The sequence below is a fragment of the Petaurus breviceps genome, unplaced genomic scaffold (genome assembly GCF_028583685.1).
Source record: "Petaurus breviceps papuanus isolate PSGF00001 unplaced genomic scaffold, PetGlider_PUasm1.0 37, whole genome shotgun sequence".
NCBI classification, from domain to species: Eukaryota; Metazoa; Chordata; class Mammalia; order Diprotodontia; family Petauridae; genus Petaurus; species Petaurus breviceps.
In genome coordinates this window covers 73,971,791-73,991,323 of record NW_027186296.1, presented here as the reverse complement: position 1 = coordinate 73,991,323, position 19,533 = coordinate 73,971,791, and the positions used below count along the sequence as shown (strand labels likewise).

The following is a 19,533-nucleotide window of genomic DNA, read 5'->3' as shown; positions in this document are numbered from 1 at the left end:
GACTTTACCAAATAGGTCAAAAAACAGTTAAGCACCTCTGCTCTAGATCTCATTTTTTCCACAGATTCAATTATCTCTATGAAAATGACTGTAAAATCTATATGCCCAAATCTTACACCTTGGGCTTCAGTGTCAGACAACTGCCTACTGGATGTTCCTAACTGAATTCCCTAAGCATCTCAAATTCTGTAAGTCTAAAACAGAATTTTTTGTCTTTCCCCTAAAATCTACCCTATCTCTTCCAAACTTTTCTCATTCTGTCATTCTTCCAGTCACCCAAGCTTATAACCTCAAAGTCACCTTCAACTCCTCAATCTTCCTCACCTGCCAGATGCAATCAGTAGTTGTCTTGTTATTTCTACTTCTACCACACATTGCATTTGTCTTCTCTCTTTAGTCACACCTAGTTCAGGCCCTTATCAATTCAGATAAAATACTACAATAGTCTCTTAATTGTTCTTCTGGCTTCAAGTCTTTCCCCTCTGCAACCCACCCTTCATATGACTGCCCAATTAATATTTCTAAAGCATGGGCCTGACCATGTCAATCCCCTGTTCAAAAAGTTTCAATGGTTCCCTATTGGCTCTAAGATAAAATACAAAATTTTTTCTGTTTATTTATTTATTTATTCTTTTTTTGGAGGGGGGAAGGCAGGGCAACTGACTTGCCCAAGGTCACATGGCTAGTAAGTGTTAAGTGTCTGAGGCTAGATTTGAACTCAGGTCCTCCTGACTCGGTGCTCTATTCACTGCACCACCTAGAGGCCCCCTCTATCGAGTATTTAAATACAATCACTGGTTCTAATCTACCTTTCCTGACATGTTTTCCCTTCAAATACTCTATGTTCTAGTCAAACTGGCTGATTTGCTGCTTACTTCAACACTCCCATGGATCTATCTCATCAATTTAAGTCCTCCCTACAATGTGAACATCTCAACCTATCCATGTCTTCATATCCCATGCAATTCCACTCACACTGTTTCATGAATTCTTATTAGGGTATCCATACATCTTATTAGGGTATCCATACAATGTGCTAGGGGTCAGCACTTTTCCCCTAGATCTCTTGACATGTAGGCCTTGGATGCCCCAGCATGATGTGGAGGTGACCCAGTGGTAGCAGTGCACAAGATCTGGCTGGATCTAACATCATTGAAAGACAAAGCAAAATCCTAGTAACAAACCATATTTTGTTTTCCAAGGACCAGCCTCATTAAGTATTCAGAGACTTGTCACCAGCAGGTCGATAATGAATACTAAGTGATGAATTATTTGGACATAGCAGTAAGTCAGAAAAATAATTTTCTATTCAAGTATTATTAATTTGTGATTTAATTGAAAAACCCTCAACTAGAGTGTGAAGAGACTGGTGTCCCAGTCCCAGCAACGTCACTTGGACAAATCACTCACCAAATCCCACTCTGATACCTCAACATGGTGGGAAGATTTCCTTGGGTATATGAATATCATGCCAGCAGAATATAAGCTCTGGAAAGTCCTATTCAAGCTGGAAAGTTGTGGATGGATATATGTATATATGGATCTGGTGTAATGGTGGTATGATTATCATCAAAGGTATTTTGATACAGCATATCGCTAAGCCATTCCACTGAATGGATGAATGTCACATCACAGATTTCAAAATACTGAATTAGCATACTAACACAAACCTTATTAAATAAAAATTACTTACCTGAGTGAGAAGCATAAAGGCATTATCTGCCCTAAGATGTTTGGTGAGAAAATCCACACAATGTGCTTCTAAAGCTGGAACTGCATATTTCTTAGCAGTATAAAGAGTTGTCATGACTGTTTCTGGACCAATCTGAACTTCATCTGAATAAAGAAATCTGGAAAACAATTTCAAAAACAGGGAAATTGTCATTAGTAGGATCACTAGTATGATGGGATTTTAAAAATCAGTAGTATTTATTCACATACTGGACACAAGCTTACAAAACTATAAGGAATCAAAAGCCTAATATACTAATGTAGGTAGGCCTGCCATCTTCAAGCAGTTCCACATTAATGAATTTTGCGATACTTTAATTTTTCCTTTTAAGTGTTCAAACTTAAAAATGTTTAACCATATTTTATTCATATTAATCTAAAATGTAGTATTCCCTTATCCACTTTAGTTATCAGGATATACAATCATTTAAACTTTCATGGATGACTAGGGTTATTACTATGAACACTGGTACTATGAAGTACCATAAGGGTAGGACTGCATGTTCATTTATATAAGGCCTGTTCACATATATATAATGGAGGTTATGTTGTTAGCATGTTCAATTCAGTCACCAATTCAATTCTATATACATTTATTAATAAGCACATATGTGCTAGTGATGGAATCTTGATAAAGTTGCCCCCAGCCCCAATATTCTAACTTCCTTTTGGGTCCCACTGAACGTCAGGCATGTCCTGATTTAACCACACAATCTGGTTTTATCCACACCACAGGCCCTCAGACTTAATATAGCCACTGCTCTAATTCACATATTTGAACATGTGTGTCCTTGTACTCAACCACAATCACATCATTCATTTTAGCCCAAGACAGGACCACAATACTTGACTATCCAGCTTGACCAGGCAGGATCACAATTACTAGCTAATCAGAAAGCAGTATGACTAGGATGTTTGCCCACTGAACCATAGAAGGGACCCCTCCCCCATTAACTATTCCCTTAAGAAACCCCTCCTGCCTTTTTAATATTCATAATTTCTGTTGCATAATCAGCATCATTACACTATAAAATTGACTGTCTTGTCTTACTAAGTTGCTGGAACCTAGCCAGTTTGGGGGGTGGGGGGGGAGACGTTAATCCTCAATAAATGCCTGTACTTAGATCAAAGGTGGTCTGACTGAATTCTTTGAGACCACAACATTAGGCATTATGGAGAGAATCAAAATGACATAGTCTTTACCCTCCAGGAGTTTACAATCTATTAGAATTGTAACACAGCTAAGAATATATACATGTATATAATACAAGGTAGAAGGCAATAAAGTGTACAAAGCAGAGATCCAAAGAATCCAATTAACATCTCAGGAACACTTGCAGTTGAGGGATTAGGAAAAGCTTGATGGAGGAGGGAGATAGTCCTTGAGTGGAGCCTTAAAAGAAGAATTCTGACATGCAGAAATGAGGAGGGAATACAATCCGGGTACTGGCCTGCACAAATGCAAAGAAATAGGAGACAAACAATATTGAGTCTAGTGAACAGCTGACAGTCTGGTCAGGCTGAGTCATAAGTGTATAAAGAAGAATAGAGTGAAAGAAATAAGAGCTGAAAAGATAGTTTGCTTTTTATAGGGGGAGGGAAGAAGGTTGGGAGGGATGACAGAGCTAGTGATTGTATTGTCCAAAAAAAATGTGAAAAGAAATTAAAGCAGGTCAATGAAGCACTTTTTAAAATGCACAAAAGGGAATACAGGGAATTTCTGAGGAAATAAGACAAACAGGACAGTTTTAAAAGTAACATGTAGTTTATGATATACTTATTTTTAAAAAGCAAGCAGTACATAATAGAAATTCATGGTTTCACATATAATCCTTTTTATGTTCTACTTTGCATATGGAAATGTTTTTTTTTTTTGGCATTATCTAAAATCAGAATTTTTTAAATGGAAAAAAAATATAATTTGGAGCTAAATTGTGACAGGCTTTAAATGTCAAGTTAAGGAGTTTTTATTTTATCTGCTAAGCAATGTAGAGATGGATGCTAAACTTTTCTAAGTGGAGAATGACCTGGTATGATGCAGTACAAACTGCACTGGATCCAGAGCCACAATAGACCTCAGTTCAAGTGTTTCATCTAATATTCACTATGTGACCACAGACAAATCTCTTAAATCCCCTGAGCCTTCTCATCTGTAAATGAAGGTTTTATTACTCTAACAGCACCTACACCTCACAGTTACTGTGGAGATCAAATGAAACCCGGTTTGAATTCTGCACTTAATGGCTACATGATCTGAACCACAGTTTCCTTAGCTGTAAAATGGAGACATTTTTAAATTTGTGTCCTAATGATGGGGTGATGAGACCTGGACCCCTAGAAGGAAAAGACCACGTCTTAGAAAACAACCCAGTCCCTGAATTTTCCCATACATTCTAGCAGTCCAGATATGCCCAAGGCATGTGGCCCATACCAGCCCACCTAGATCACTTAATTAGCTTACTAATTACAATCCTTTCACTGTCCTTCCTGGCCCATACCAGACTACTTAATATTCCTTTTACTACTACACCTGGGCCACCCAGACTACCTACTCTCCTAAATCCCATCCAGATCCTTTCACAGTCCTTTTCATATATAAGCATCAGTCTCACCCCCATTAAGTGAATCTCCCCTGCTACTATAGTTGTTGCAATAAACCTTGCCACCTTGACTTGCGTGTTTGAATTCAATCCAGGTGGACACTGCCCTGTACTCTGACATTTCGGGGTTCCAAAACCCAAACTGCATCACTAATATAGCGCCTTGTTGTACATAATTGATGCTTAATAAATGCTTGCTGAAAGGAAAATGAGTCAGAAAGGGAATAATTAATGGAGCAAGGTACTAGAGGAAAAGGGAGGGTTCAAGGGGTTAGTTTACCTTGAAAGAAAAAAGACCACCTTATTAAACTGGAAAGAGAAAATGGGTGAGGACATACAATGACCCAAAGACATGGAAGAGGCACAGAACTGGGAAGCTCACGGTCAGATGACTTTTGTCTCCTATTCCTGGAAGGCAATTCCTTTTTCATCTCAGCCTTTTAAAATACTTAGCTTCTTTCCAGGCCCAAATGATCAAAATTTTTGCTGATACCCTTCAGCTGTCAGTGCTCTACCCCTTCAAAATTATTATCTGTGTGTATCTGTTGAAGAGGTTACCCATCATAAAGAGGGTTAAGGTTGCTCTGGAGACCCCAAAATACCAAAATGCTGGGTCCTGTCGAATGAATTCCACTCAAGTCTTCTCAGCCAAAGAAAAGTAAAGTTTATTAAAAGTTCACTTGTATTAGAGTAAGTCTGTGCTAGGTCATTCTATGGTGCTCTCACACACATGGAGACAAGATGGGGTCTTATATACAGAAGGTTGTGGAAGGAATCTAGGGTTGGGCTAGGGGAGGAGTTAATGAGGTCAGTGAGTGATTAAGGGTGGGAAGCAGCTGGAGGCTACAGACAATGGTGGGCTAGGCCAGTTCAAGGGTGGATAGTTATTTTGATAGGCTCAAGGGTGGGAAGTAGATGAACAATGGAGGGCTAGGCTAGTACCATGTTTCCCCGATAATAAGACCTATCCCGAAAATAAGCCCTCCCCTTACTGTGTAAGATTCCTCTAAAATAAGCCCTCCCCCGAAAATAAGCCCTATTGAGATTGCTACTGTAGTGAAGGTGATCCCCTGCGCTACACACTACATTACGGTACCCTCTGTATGCACAATCCCCCCCCCCCCCACTGAAACGCACGCCGCCGCGCTCCCGAGCTGCATCCAATCAGAGCTGCAGCAGTGAGCGCGTCATCCTGTTCTTTATTGAATTCATTATTGAATAAAGGTACATTTTTTTGTTCACATTTACCTGTTTATTAAAATTGCTGTCAATGTTCATTAAAATAAGCCCTCCCCTGAAAATAACCCTCTGGTGTTTTTCTGTCCAAAAAAATTAATAAGACAGTGTCTACACAATAAGTAGGCTAGAGTTAGTAGTTAGCAGTTAGCAATAACTAGGCTAGAGGTCTGGGCCCAGCCACAATGTAAGGCTTATTGCCCCATGCAAATGCCTCATCAAATGGGATGATTTAATCAAGAGTCCAAGGGAGGTTCCCAGAGCCTGTACCTCAAGGACTCAAGCAGAGGTCAAGGGGGCTCCCAGAGCCCATATCTCATCTTCTGACCCCTTCCACTCCTCATGTGCCAGCTGATTTTCCCCCAGTCTTACAGTCTGATCCAGTTCAGCCAGCAACCCCCAGTCACTCTCTCACAGAAAGTGGGACTTCCAATCTCCCCTCCCAAGCCTCGGTCCCCATACCACCTTCAGGGCTTTTTCCCTTAAGAGAGGCACCTCTCTCTCTTCAGGTGGGACAACTAGAGTGCATGTCCCATTCTCCACTTCAGATCTCAATCAAATAAAAAGAAAAATTGGGTAAATTCTCGGAAAACCCAACAAAGTTTACTGAAGGCTTTTGGGACTTATCCCTGCAATCTGAGCTTTCTTGGGGTGATTTGCATATCCTCTTCTCTACCTGTTGTTCCACTGAGGAGAAGAGGAGAATCTGGGAACAAGCCCAAAAATTTAGGCATCATTTGGCTAGCAATGACCCCAGAAAATACCCCCCCCAGGAATAGCTGCTGTTCCCATTAGTGACCCAGGATAGGACTATCACATCCAGGAGGACAGTGAAAAGAGAGACCATATGGTACGTTGCCTGTTAGAAGGCCTAAGAACTGCATTTCAAAAGCAAGTACATTTTAAGAAAGTTACAGAAATTTCTCAGACAAATCAAGAAAACCCTGCCCTTTTCCCAGATAGACTTGTAGAAGCTATTAAAAAGCATACAAATTTAGATCCCGACTCTAAAGAAGGGGCAGCAATCCTTAACATGTATTTTATTAGTCAGTCTGCCCCAGATATTAGGAGGAAGCTGCAGAAACTGGCAATGGGACCCCAAACACCTCAGGCCCAATTACTGGAGAAGGCCTTTGGAGTCTTTAATAACAGAGACCTGGTTGCAGCAGAGAAGAATGCAGGGAACGAACCAGAGACAGAGAGCATGCTTGATTCTTGGCTGCTGCCATGGCCAGGAAAAGCCCTTCCAGGGCACCCCCTTGGAGGAAGCCCAGTCACTTGGGCAGTGGGGACACCTGCTTTCAATGCCACTGAAAAGAAGGGTCACTGGTCCAAGGAGTGCCCCTCCAGGGCACCCCCTCCAGGGAGCCCGAGGAACCAACACCTCTAGGACTGTGCCCATCTGACCAGGAGGGACATTGGAGGAAGGATTGTCCCCGAGGTTGGAAAAGTGGTAGAGCCACCTCCCAGTACCCTGTCCTCCAGTCTTCTCAAGACTTGGAGTGAAGGGGAAGCCTAGGGCTTGGCAGTGTCCCCACTTTCTCCATCTCTCACTGAACTTTGGGCAAGCATCAAGGTTGAAGGTAAGGGTACCCACTTTGATATGGCTAAGCTCTCTGTTCTAACCAATTGATTTACCCTCCCCTTGATCAGAACAATCGTTCTGACCTTAGTTGCCCCATACTTTAAACAGAATGCCAACTTCTCTGCTCACCTTCTCTACATCTCCCAATCCCTTAATGATATCTTCTTTACACCATTCTCTAACTGATCTTTCTTACCAATAATCATTCCCATTCACTCTTTTTCTATTAGCTGCTTTCCTGCTCCCCACAAATATAACCATGTCTCCTCCTTCCTGGGGGTAAAAAAACAAACCCATAATGGATCCTACTGTCCCTTCAAGCTACATAGCTCATCCTTTTCATAGCTAAAATCCTAGACTGAAGCAGAACTGATGACTGTGAAAGTACAGAGAAGGGGACAGATGCAAGAGATAGCATGTTGGCAAAAACAGTAAGATATGGCAACTGATGAGACATAAGCAGTAAAGGAGAGAGAAGAGTATGACCCATAGTTCCAAACCAGTGACTGGATATGGAAGTTAGGAAAAGGAGAGAGTTGGAGGGAAATAGAGTAAGCTTTCAGATTTGTTGAGTTTGAAACCATAATTTTAGCTAGCATTTGTAAAAGACTTTAAAGTTTGAAAAGTGCTTTACATGTTATCTCACTCGATCCACATTAACAACCCTGGAAGGTAGGTGCTACTATCCCCATTTTACTTATCCCCAAGTTACTTAATCCCAATTGTTTAAAAAAAAAAAAAGAATTAGAACCAATGGGAGAAACCATGAGAAAGAAGAAACAAAAACAACAAAAAGGAGAGCAAATAGTATGCTTCAATCTACATGCAGTCTCCATAGTTCTTTTTCTGGATATGGATAGTATTTTCCATCATGAGTCTTTTGGATCCTTGAATTACTTATAAGAGCCAAGTCTATCAAAACTGGTCATTACACAATGTTGCTGTTACTGTGTATGTTCTCTTGGTTCTGCTCACTTCACTCAACATCAGTTCATGAGTCTTTCTAGGTTTTTCTGAACTATGCCTGCTCATCATTTCTGAACTATTTTCAAAATGCAGTTTAAAAAATTTTTCATTTATTTTTAAAAGTTTTATTGATGCTTTTGTATTTATAGCATAATCCTCTTACCTCCATTCCCACTGGGGCCATCCTTATAACACACAAAAAAGTTAAACAAAACCAAACAAGCAGCAACCCACATTTGAAAATTTATACAACTTATGTAGTCCCCAAACTCTCTACTCAGAGGAGAAAGGAGTATTTCACCATATGTTTTTCAGGACCAAGATAGATTATAATTAATCACACTTCAGTCAATGGGAATTCTTTTACTTTATGTTACTGCTGTCACTATTTTATTCTGTTCTTTTATGTTTACATCATATGGCACCAGTTCATATGGGGTAATCCCATACAGGTCTTTTCTCAATTCCCCATATTTGTTGTTTTCTTGCAGTATAATAATATAGTATTACATTCACATACCACAATTTATTTAGCCATTCCACCTTTAATGGTCACCTACTTCATTTTGTGACCAGTTTTTTGCTATGCAAAAAAGTACAAAGTTGACCACTTTAGCTAAAAGTAAGGTGCAAATTATAAGACAAGGGAACATTAAAAGAATTTATCAATAAGTCTCTCTGATGAGGTGCAGGCTCTGGTAACCTCCTTGAACTGTGATTGAATCATCCCATTTGATGAGGCATTTGCATGAGGCCATAAGCCTTACATTGTGGCTGGGCCCAAGCCTCAGTTACTAGGCTAGCCCTCCATTGTCTTCCCACCATTGAGCCTATCAACTGGCCTAGCCCACCATAGTCTACTGGCTTCAGGGAGCCTCCAGCAGCTTCCCACCCTTAATCACTCATTTACCTCATTAACTCCTCCTGAAGACCCTCACCAAACTCCTCCTTTAGACCACCCCTAGATTCCTCCCACAACCTTTCTGTATATAAGACCCCATCTTGCTCCATGTGGTGTGAGCACCATAGAAATTTCCTAGCACAGACTTACTCTGTGTCTAATACAAGCGAACTTTAAATAAACTTTGCTTTTCTTTGGCTGAGAGAAGATCTGAATCAAATTCAATCAGCAGGACCCGTCATATTGGTATTTTGGGGTCTCTGGGGTCTCGAGCACCCTAACCTCATCATTTTATGCTAACCTCTTCACTCTCCTCTCCCCATATCCAAATGATTTACCCCACTTTACCCTCTGCCTCAAAGAAATACAGGAAACAGAGACAGGGATGGCATAGTGGGAGTCAGTGGGCCCGGTTCTAGACCTAGATCTACAACAAACTAGTTCTATGATCTTAGGTAAGGCCTAACATCTCTTTGGGATTCATATGGATTACATGACTAGAACACTAATATCAAGGCATTTCTTTAATAAACAAAAAACAGAGGAACCAGAGATAAAAGGAGAAAGGTCTCTCACACACACAAAAGCTACAACTATACACACTCAGATAGAAATAAGTATTAAAGATACTGTTATTGACCTCTTCCAGAAAAGTGGTCAGCATAAAACTGACAGCCTAGCTGAGAAAATTTAGCAAGCAACAGTAGAAACACTACTGGCTAAAGCTAACTAAAAAAAAAAAAAAAAAAAAAAACCCAGCATTTGACAATAGGAAAAAAGTACAACTGAACTAAAAACCATACAAGACACAAACCATACAAAATATTCATGCCAAATAATTAGAATCCAGTTAAAGTGATATACACTATAATGTTCATTCTGAACAAATGGGAAAAAGAAATACTATCTTACTACATGGTCCTGTTAGCCCTAAAAATCACTAATAATACAAAAACTATGTCACCTAACTAGAAATGTTGGTTGCTACAGTCAGTAAAATGTGAGCATTCCATTCATTGACTACACTCACAAAAATGTAGTATTGATAAATAAGCAGGACTAGATCAACGAGTCAACCAATTCAAACAAATGATGTGTGGAGAGTCAGAACAGATCAAAAAAGTAAAGGATCAAAAACAATTGAACCTACTCCAGTGACAATGACTAAAAATGAGGACGCTACAAAAGTCAGAATAGGATGTGAACTAAAACCTGAACATACGCAACCAATTAAAGATAGATATTTAAACTTATGCCTAGCAAAGCAACTAGGAGGTGACTTTGCACTACCTAGATTACAAAGAAATACTAAATTATTTCACATATTTAGTAATGGTCTAGGAGGTGACTGTGGGCTAACAGATTACAGAGAAATACCAAACATCTTCAAATACTTAGTAATTGTCAGGAAACAACAATGAAAAGCTATGTCACATGGTGACAAGTAGTGCCGAAGTGGAAGGACTGGAGAGAAAGAATGTCTACAGCTATAAAAGCCATGAAGACATCTAAACAGTCCTCACTGTAGACCTGAAGGTTATAGCTGCAACACTTGGATAGACTGGAAGGACCTGAACCACCAGCAACAGAGATTTCATTGCCAACTCTGCAGGATTTCTACTGGGAATGGTTCTTCTCAGAACATCTTGATGCCAAACACAAACTAGAAAAGGTAAGCAAAGCAACATATTCAACCAAAGCATTACCAATAAGCAAGAAATTAACCAACTATTTTCAATTTCTGGGTACATACTGGCTACCTCAGACCAACAAATCCATCAAATAAAACAGCTAAAGAACTAGACAAAGGATACAAACTTCTAAGTGAATAAGGAATCAACCCATACATCTACAATCCAGCAAACAACAAATTCATAGAAACAACAGAAAAAGCTGAGGACTTAAGATGACTGGATAGGAAACAGTGTTCAAAGCAAAAACTGTTTCCAACAGCATCAATACCTAACAAGGTAAAAAAAAAAAAGACTTTACTAACTGAACACTCTAAAATTAAGAAACAAACCTAACGGGGGGCAGCTATCAGGAGGACCTGAGTCCAAATCCAGCCTCAGACACTTAACACTTACTAGCTGTGTGACCTTGGGCAAGTCACTTAAACCCAACTGCTCTGCCCTCCCCCCTCCAAAAAGCAAAAAAAAAAACCCAAACCCCAAAACTTTAAGCAACATCTAGCTTTATGGCAATATCAGAATCAAGAAAGCAACATTAAAGCAGTAAGTGAAGATACAGCTACTATGGGACCTGGGGGAAATGGGCAAACACAAAGCAGGGGTTCTAAGGGAGGTAGAGAAATAGATGTAAGTACTGGGGACTTTTCTAACACAACAAAATGAAAATTTGAAGGACACTATGTTATCATTACATGTCATGCTAGCAGACAAATTCACTCAAACATGCCAGATAGTGGCACACCAACATACCATTACCAAAGCATGCAACAGCATTCATCCAACCTAGATCAATGCCATGCATGAATACTTACACCATGGTCACTAACCAATGCTAATGCATGGGGAGTACAGCTAAATCCAGCAGACTTTCAACATGAACATCCATTTGTTCAGACTTAAATTTACTAGAACAAGAAATATTTAACTTGGCAATTAAAACTGTGACTGAAACTGAACCAGAGGGCCAAAAACAAAGCAATATAATAATGATCTAACTGCAACATAACAATTAGCAAAAGCCACATACAACATAATGCCATGGGGATCAGACATTACACTAGCAACACTGGGATACTTACCATGGGAAACCAACCAACTAAAACAATGGGGGTACTACTTGAACTTCACAAACAATTTTAATCAGGGTACAGGAACAACTAACCCAACAACAAGATTAGATGTAGACAGAGCAAAAACACAATTTCTAACTGTAGAAAACATAATACTCAATGAAATGATGAGAACAGATCACTTTTCTACTGTAAAGTTCTACTTTAAACCAACCAGACTAACAAAAATTTGGCAGAGAGGAAGAACACCACAAATAAAGTCGAACTACACAGAAGAACAAAGAGCATAAATGCAACAAAAATTAGGATAGAGAGTGGGAGACAATAGAAAACCAATACAGTGAAGCTTACAGGCAGAGAGAATTTACATTTGACTTTAAATTTCTAAAATATTCTTTTTTAACAAGTAGAAGTGGTCTAGCTGGTCAGGACCAGCAGGAACAGAAAATTACTCTGAATCAGCTGGTTCAAATAATCAGCAAAGAATAACTATGAGTTATAACCATAGAGCAAAAACAGATCTTGCTAGATACATAATAAATCATCCTTGGATGAAAAACCAAGGAGTAAAAGATAGTCAAAATTGGGTACAAGATAGAGTAAATGACACCACCAGCAACAGAAGAAACACTAGTATGTACTAGTAACACACCATGGACAGGGATAGCTATCCCAGGACCAGTATATCCAAATGCAAGTATATAGGCTAAACAACCAGATACAACATACAAAGCAACACTAAGAACTGCACCATTCATATGTGAAAGCAATCCACCCAGGGCAAATATTCGCAAAACTGACAATAAATACGTAAGATAAAAACTCAGATTTGGGACCAAATCAAAGTAGAACAATTAACATGCTACATTTTCTGGAAAGCTAAATTACTAAAGAAAGGAAGACTAAGAACACCAGAACAGTTTAACTCACACTCATTTCATCAACCAAAAACGGACAGAACAAACTTCTGGAAATATTTTCCAGGGCAAACTGGAAAATTCTTTATACCTGTTGTAAATGGAAGAAAAGTGCCAAAAATTGGGTCTACTAGGCAGCCCAGTGAATAGAGCACCAGCCCTGGAGTTGGGAGGACCTGAGTTCAAATCTGGCCTCAGACACTTAACACAAAAACTAGCCATGTGACCCTGGACAAGTCACTTAACCACAACTGCCCGGCCTTCCCCCTCCAAAAAAAAGCAAACAAAATAAGTGCCAAAAATTATATAATATGACTCTTAAGCAATTAATATTATGTATTAAAATAGATACTTATGTGAAATTGCAATAAAATGTTAAAACAAATAAAGTCTGTTTTCTATTAAAAACTAATACTATAAATATGCTCTGAATTAAGGGAGTGTGGGTGAGGAATTCCGATGTTTTCTCCCTCTTCTCAATTAACCAGCCAATTCAATTTCCTTGGTACTCAATAATCTTTATCACTGATCTTTAAAAAAAAAAAGCATGATTCTATAAAATTTCAGGTTGCACCTAAACAGAGAAATTTCATCTCCAAAAATCAACATAAATTATACTGGTTCTGAAGCCTGGGTTAACACAAAATAAATGTTAATATACTATTACTATGTGTTAAATGCTTAGAATATTAGTCAATGTTAGTAATTTTAAAGGTTTTAAACTACTAATAACTAAAAACTAGTTATTTCAAATAAAATTGCCACTATTTAAGTTATAGATCCTGAAAACCTTATTGAAGATGCCCAGTTTTTTCAATTCAACAAGTATTTATTCATCAACAAAGGCTAATTTATTTTCTCAAACTAACAGTGATAAGACAGCATAGTATGTTATTCTCTTGAAATCTAAAATAAGCCATATTATTTTCAGGAAAAAGCGAAATCCTCATAAGGGCAGGAGGATGTTAAAGGGCAAGGGTTCAAATGCCAATTTTTTCACTTGTTACCAGTAACCTTTATCACTTTACCTCCCTGGGCTTCAGGTACTTCACCTGTAAAATGATGATATTGTGCTAAAAAAATTTATACGATTTCCTCCAATTTCAAATGCTTTAATAAGATAATTTTATGATAAACTGACTATTAACTTCTAAATTACAAAGCAAAAAAAATGAAACTACACTGCATTTATTCTTTTGGCTAAAACATCTTCAAAGCTACTTTTCAAAGCACTAGAAACTTAAATAACATGTCCCACCCTCATTTACTTCCATTTAATAGTGCACAAATTATCGGGAACGTAACAGATTTAATGTATTTTATTTAAAGAGTAATTAGAAAAGGAATATACCATGCAACAGCACTCTGGAGATAAACAGAACGGGGCCACATTTCTCCCAGTAAGCTCCTGTATCCTATTTAAATGCCAAAATACCCAAATAAAGAGTCTGATGGAAAAGCACAATCATCCATATTTAGAGTTATTCTGTTATATAACTTGCTTTGTATAGCTTGATTTGTGTGCTGTCTCCCTCATTAGATCGTAAGCTCCTTGAAGGCAAGGGCTGTCTTTTGCCTCTTTTTTGCATTCCCAGAGTTTAGCACAGTCTGGCGCAGTCATAAATGTTGGATGATGTTTAATGATTGATTAATCAGAAATCATCATCGATGAGTCAAAAAAATGAAAAGATGACTGCGTCACCTTGGAAGCAGGGAGGGTTTTGCTGCTGCCTGTGTACAAACCACCGGCTGACCTTGACAGCAGGAGGAGCGGCTCAGGTACAAAACAGAGACCTGCGCCGCCCACCACCTGGCGTCTGCGGACAGATTCACTGTCCAGCTCGGTACGCAGAACGTGGCTCGCTCCTTACGGGAAAAGGAGGGTCAAAGAGCTTCGGGAAACACAGCCGAGGCTGTCCTCACCAGCCCAAGGTCCGAGAAAGCCGCCCCGCCCCTCCGTGCCGGCCGCCCCCGCCTGGCGCACTCCCCTCCGGGGGTCTCGGAGTCCCTACGTGGGCCTCACTCACCTCAGCAGCGCCAGGAAGGCGGCGGGCTCCACGTCGGGCAGCTCGATCTCGGCCGAGGTGGTGGCCATACCGCCGTTGAACATCGCGTCGAAGACGGCGCTGCCGGCGGCCAGCACGAAGCGGTGGGCGGGGATGCGCTGGGGGCCCCCGGCGGCTGCGGCCCCGGCGACCCCGCGGCCCTTGCCCAGCACGAAGCGCACGTCGCTCAGCAGCTCCGTGTTGAAGAGGAAGGCGAAGCGCTCCTTGAGCGACGCCTTGGTCGCCTGCCAGTTGTACAGCGGCTCCCGCTGCAGGGGCACCGGCGCCGCCGGCCCCTGAGGCGAGAGCGGCGGTGGAGGAGGAGGCGGAGGTGGCGGTGGCGGCGCCAAAGGCGGCTGTGGGGAGGCCCCAACGCCCTTCTCGGCCTCCAGGCCCAGGAGAGAGTCTCCCGGAGCTGGGACCCCGATTCCGGCCATGCCCTAAGCGCCGCTAATCCCTACGGAGTGCGCTCCCCGCGACGGCTTAGCAGGCGGTTCGGGCCCCGGCTGCCATTTCCCGCTCCGGCCCGGTAGGACCCAGTCCCGGGCCCTGGCCGCGGCTGTGAGGAGCCTGCCTCTTGCAGCCGGTTCCGTTGCGTTTGCTTCCGAACCTTCCGGGAAAGTGCTACTTCCGGCCGCTACCCACGGGAGGGGGGAGGGGCGCCCACGCACGCGCCCCCGAGCCAGACCGGAGGAGGGGTGGGGGAGGGGAAAGGAGGAGGGCGGTGCGTGCACCTAGTGCACCACTAGGTGATGCCAATGGGCGCCCCCTGAATCTGCCCGGGAGGCGCTGCTCTGCGGATACCTCGTATTGCAGAGTACAGGTCCCTTCCCATTCCCACCCCGCCCCTCCGTGGGAGGAGGTGCACCCCTCACCCACTGAAGGTATCATGTGCCCAGGCCTCCTTGGAAGGCCTGCTGGAAAGGCGAGTGCAAGTCGGCATCCTGGACACAAATGTCCTGTCAATGAACAAATCGAGCAGGGCAAGGAGACAATCTAGACCAAGCTGCTTTGGCCTCCCTTGTGACGCAGGAGAAATTTGCCCCGAGGTTCTCTAGCCTGACCTGGGTTCGTCCCCACCCCGAGAGCGTCCTCCCTATGCAATTGGCTATGCCACACCCTTCCTACCTTCAAAATCTGTTGTCCAATGATTGATAGGATAGGAAAAGAAACAATTAGTATAGCTGTGAGACCCTCGAGCAGCTCACTCCACCGCTGTCTGCCTCAATTTCTTCATCTGTAGAATGGTAGCGCCCACCTCCTTGGGTCGTTGTGAGGATCAAACGAGAGAAATTATACTAAGCTCTTTGTAAATCTTTTAAAAGCGATTTTAACAATGTTTGCAATTGTTAGGAAGACACTAATAACTAATTGACTTTAAGCTATTGCTAGATGGCCATCTAATCAATATGATTGGAAATTATAACTGCAGGAAAGTTTTCTCATTCTAAGAAGACAATGAATCTATAATTGTGGTCTTTCAGCCTTTTCTGCAAACATCTTTGGAGGAGGGAAATTTGTGCATCTCAACTTGATATGCTAGGAAAGCCACTATACTTGGAATCACAAACTGGCCTCCAACGAATCTCAGCAGTTTCCTGACTGTGTAACCTTGAACAAGTCAATCAACTTCATTGAGACTTCCTATAAAATAGAATAATATTTACATACCATCACACAAGGTTGTTTCTTTGATCTGCAGAAACTGTTCCCTCCAAATTCACCAATGATCTTACATAACTGTCTCTCATAACCTTTTTTTTTATCAGTCCTCAGTGTCCTTAACCTTCTTCACTGTTAGGCACTGTTAACTCTTCTAGACGTTCAAAGCCTTCCTGCTATAACTCATCACTTTTCAGCACACTCTGCTCTAGCCAAAATGAACTCTATCCCCCAAAATCCTGTACCTGTGTCCAGTGTGCTTGGAATTCCTCTTTCCCCAATCATCTTTGCCTTTCTTTTAAAGCACCTTCTCCTTGAAATTTTCCCTAATTCCCAGTTTGTAAGGATCTCCCCTGCTTCATACAGCATTTGTACATACTGTACATAGTGTATTATAAATATCATTATATGCATATTATCTTCCTATTTTCTGTATGTTCCAAGAAGGCTGAGAATCTATCTTTTCTGCACTTCTGAGAACCAGGGTCTGCATACAGTAGGTATAAATCTGTTAAATTGATTTCCCTTTGGTTTCTAAGACACTGCTACCTCCTGGTCCCCTTCCTTTTCACTCCTTTGTTGATTGACTTTTTGCCTTCTTCCAAGATATGGGTGTCCGGAAATGATCTGTTTTGACAACTTTATATGTATATTCTTATTCATAAGCTCACCCTTATTCAGAAAGTGACTTACAACTACCTCCATGCAGATGATTTTTGAGATACATATGTATATATGTGTGTACATATATATATTATATGTCAGGCTATATATATACATATTAAGAGGTAGATAAATATAGCTCTAATGAAAATGGAGAATGAACCTAGGGAATATATATGTGTATATACATATACTTATGTATAAAGACATCTGTTCTATATAGATATCTATATATAAACACATGTATGTGTGTATATGTACATGTGTATATAGATATCTGTGGTATATATACATACATACATATATTTCTGTTATGAAAATGGAGAATGGAGCTTAGGGGATATATAGATATAGATACAGATATAGATCTTCCTCTGGCCTTTTAAAAGTAACAAGCACCAAATTAAAACTCATCAGCACTCCCCCCAAAATCTGTGCCCTCCCTCAATTTACCTATTTCTGTTGATAGTAATTTTTTGCTCCCCATTCCTCACATCTAATCAACTGCCATATAATCCAAAACATATGAATTATATTTTTAAAATCTCTCTCCATTCACACAGCCACTACCCTAATTCAGGCCCTCATTCCTTCTTATAGTAATGACTGTAATAGCCTCCAAATTGGTCTTTCTCTCCTGCTTTCTCCTACCTTCAATCCAATCCTCACAAATCTGCCAAAGTAATATTCTTAATGCAGAGATCTGACCATGGCACTCATTCTCAAAAAAACAAAACAAAACCCCTCAAAACCAAAAAACCTCAGTAGTTTCCCATTGCCAATATGATAAAATGTAAATCACTTAGCCTGTCATCTGAGACCCTTCATAATCTGTCTCCAGCCTACCTTTCTAGCTTTATTTCACATTATGCCTTTTCACAAACTCTGTATTCTAGTCAAATTAGTCCACAAACTTCTCCCCAGGGTGCTGATAGACCAGGTAAGAAGAAGCACATGGATGTTCATACCACTGAGCTGGGAGTAACCAACTACAGTCCTTCTGGTAAGAAGAAAGGCCTTACCATCTGTCCTGCTACTTTGTCCTAAAATTCACTGAACCTTACAATCTGTCCTGCTTTTTGAGTGCCCTCAAAAGCCCTGCACGCTCTTAGGACCTTTATCTCCTCCCTGAAACTGGTATTCTCATATCCATTGTCTCCCCTACTTAGAGCATGAGCTCCTTGAGAAAAAAAAAACTGCCTCTTTTTCACATTTACATCCCCAGCACTTAGTACAATGCTTGGAAAGTAGTAAATTCTTAATTTTTTCATTTATTCACTCATTCATTCATTTCATCATCCTGGTCTTTCTAAATTCCATGCAGTCCTCCAAGCCTGGAAGGCAGTCCCACTATCCCTGCCTAATTTAAACCATTCTGTTCCAATACCACCTAGCTCAGGAACCATATCTTACCTTTCTAGTCTTCTTATACTATTCTCCCCTTCACATACTCTTCCACCCAGCAACAGTGGCCATCTTGCTGTTCCTCTAGACTTTTTCACTGGCTGATCCCCATGCCTAGAATAGTTTCTTTCCTCATCTTCATCTCCTGGCTTTCCAGGCATCTTTCAAGTCTCAGCTCAAATTCCACTTTCTACAGGAGGTCTCCTCATGTTCCATACCATCCCTTCCCCCACCTCCAAAGTGTTGGTACCATTCCTCAGAGATAACCTTCTATTTGTACTCTATATATCATGTATGTATATATGTGTTTGTGTGTGTATTCATATTGTTTCCCCCGTTAGAATGTGAGCTCCTTGAGAGCAAGGATTGTGTTTTTGTCTTTGAATTCCTAGCACTTATCATGGTGCCTGGTACATAGAAAATGTTTACTAAATGCCTGTTGACTGATGGATTTCTCTATGAAATTTTCTCAGATCCCTCTAGCAGAAAATGACCTCTCCCCTCCTCAAACTTATCTTATTTTTTTTTCTAGATCAGTGGAGTCAAACTCAAATAGAAATGAGGGGAGGGGAACCCTAATCTGTACAGAAAGATCCCTATGGGCTTCATATTGACTTAGTTTTAAGTAGGATTACCTATGTTTTAGTTTATCTTTATTTATTTTGTTAAAGATTTCCCAATTATATTTTAATCCATGACTATGAATTTGATACCTCTGGGCTAGACCTCTTCTTCCTTCTTCTCTTTCTTCCCTCATTACATTCTACATTGAATCATGGTTATTTTAGTACAATTCTTATCCATGCAAGAGCATTGGTCCATTGACAGCAAGGACCATGTTGCTTTTCAAATTTGTATGTCCAGCTCCTAATAGTGCCTTGCACCTAGTAGATGATAAATTAGATTGTTAAATATGTTATTTCATCAGTGCCATATTCTATTTATTCAGACTTCAACTGCTCCATGACTTTTTGTCCTGTAAGATTCTTCATGCATGTTTTCCAATAAGTCTGCAGAAGATCTAACCATCTCACTAGAGCTCCTCCTTTTACTGTTTCATTA

The 19,533-nt window shown here is 40.6% G+C and overlaps 1 protein-coding gene across 2 annotated transcripts in view; it reads right to left on the bottom strand.

Moving 5' to 3' along the window:
- The window catches only part of BTBD1 (BTB domain containing 1), a 34,841-nt gene extending 19,449 nt beyond the window's left edge, over positions 1 to 15,392 (bottom strand). The window contains exons 1-2 of one of the 2 annotated variants that reach the window (XM_069098714.1): positions 14,725 to 15,392; positions 1,694 to 1,850 (exon numbers count right to left, since the gene is read on the bottom strand). In XM_069098714.1, the coding sequence (XP_068954815.1) occupies positions 1,694 to 1,850; positions 14,725 to 15,179 (612 nt within the window). In that variant the 5' untranslated portion in view covers positions 15,180 to 15,392. The remainder of the gene's footprint in view (positions 1 to 1,693; positions 1,851 to 14,724) is intronic. The other variant, XM_069098715.1, reaches the window with a different exon arrangement.
- Positions 15,393 to 19,533: the final 4,141 nt, after the last annotated feature.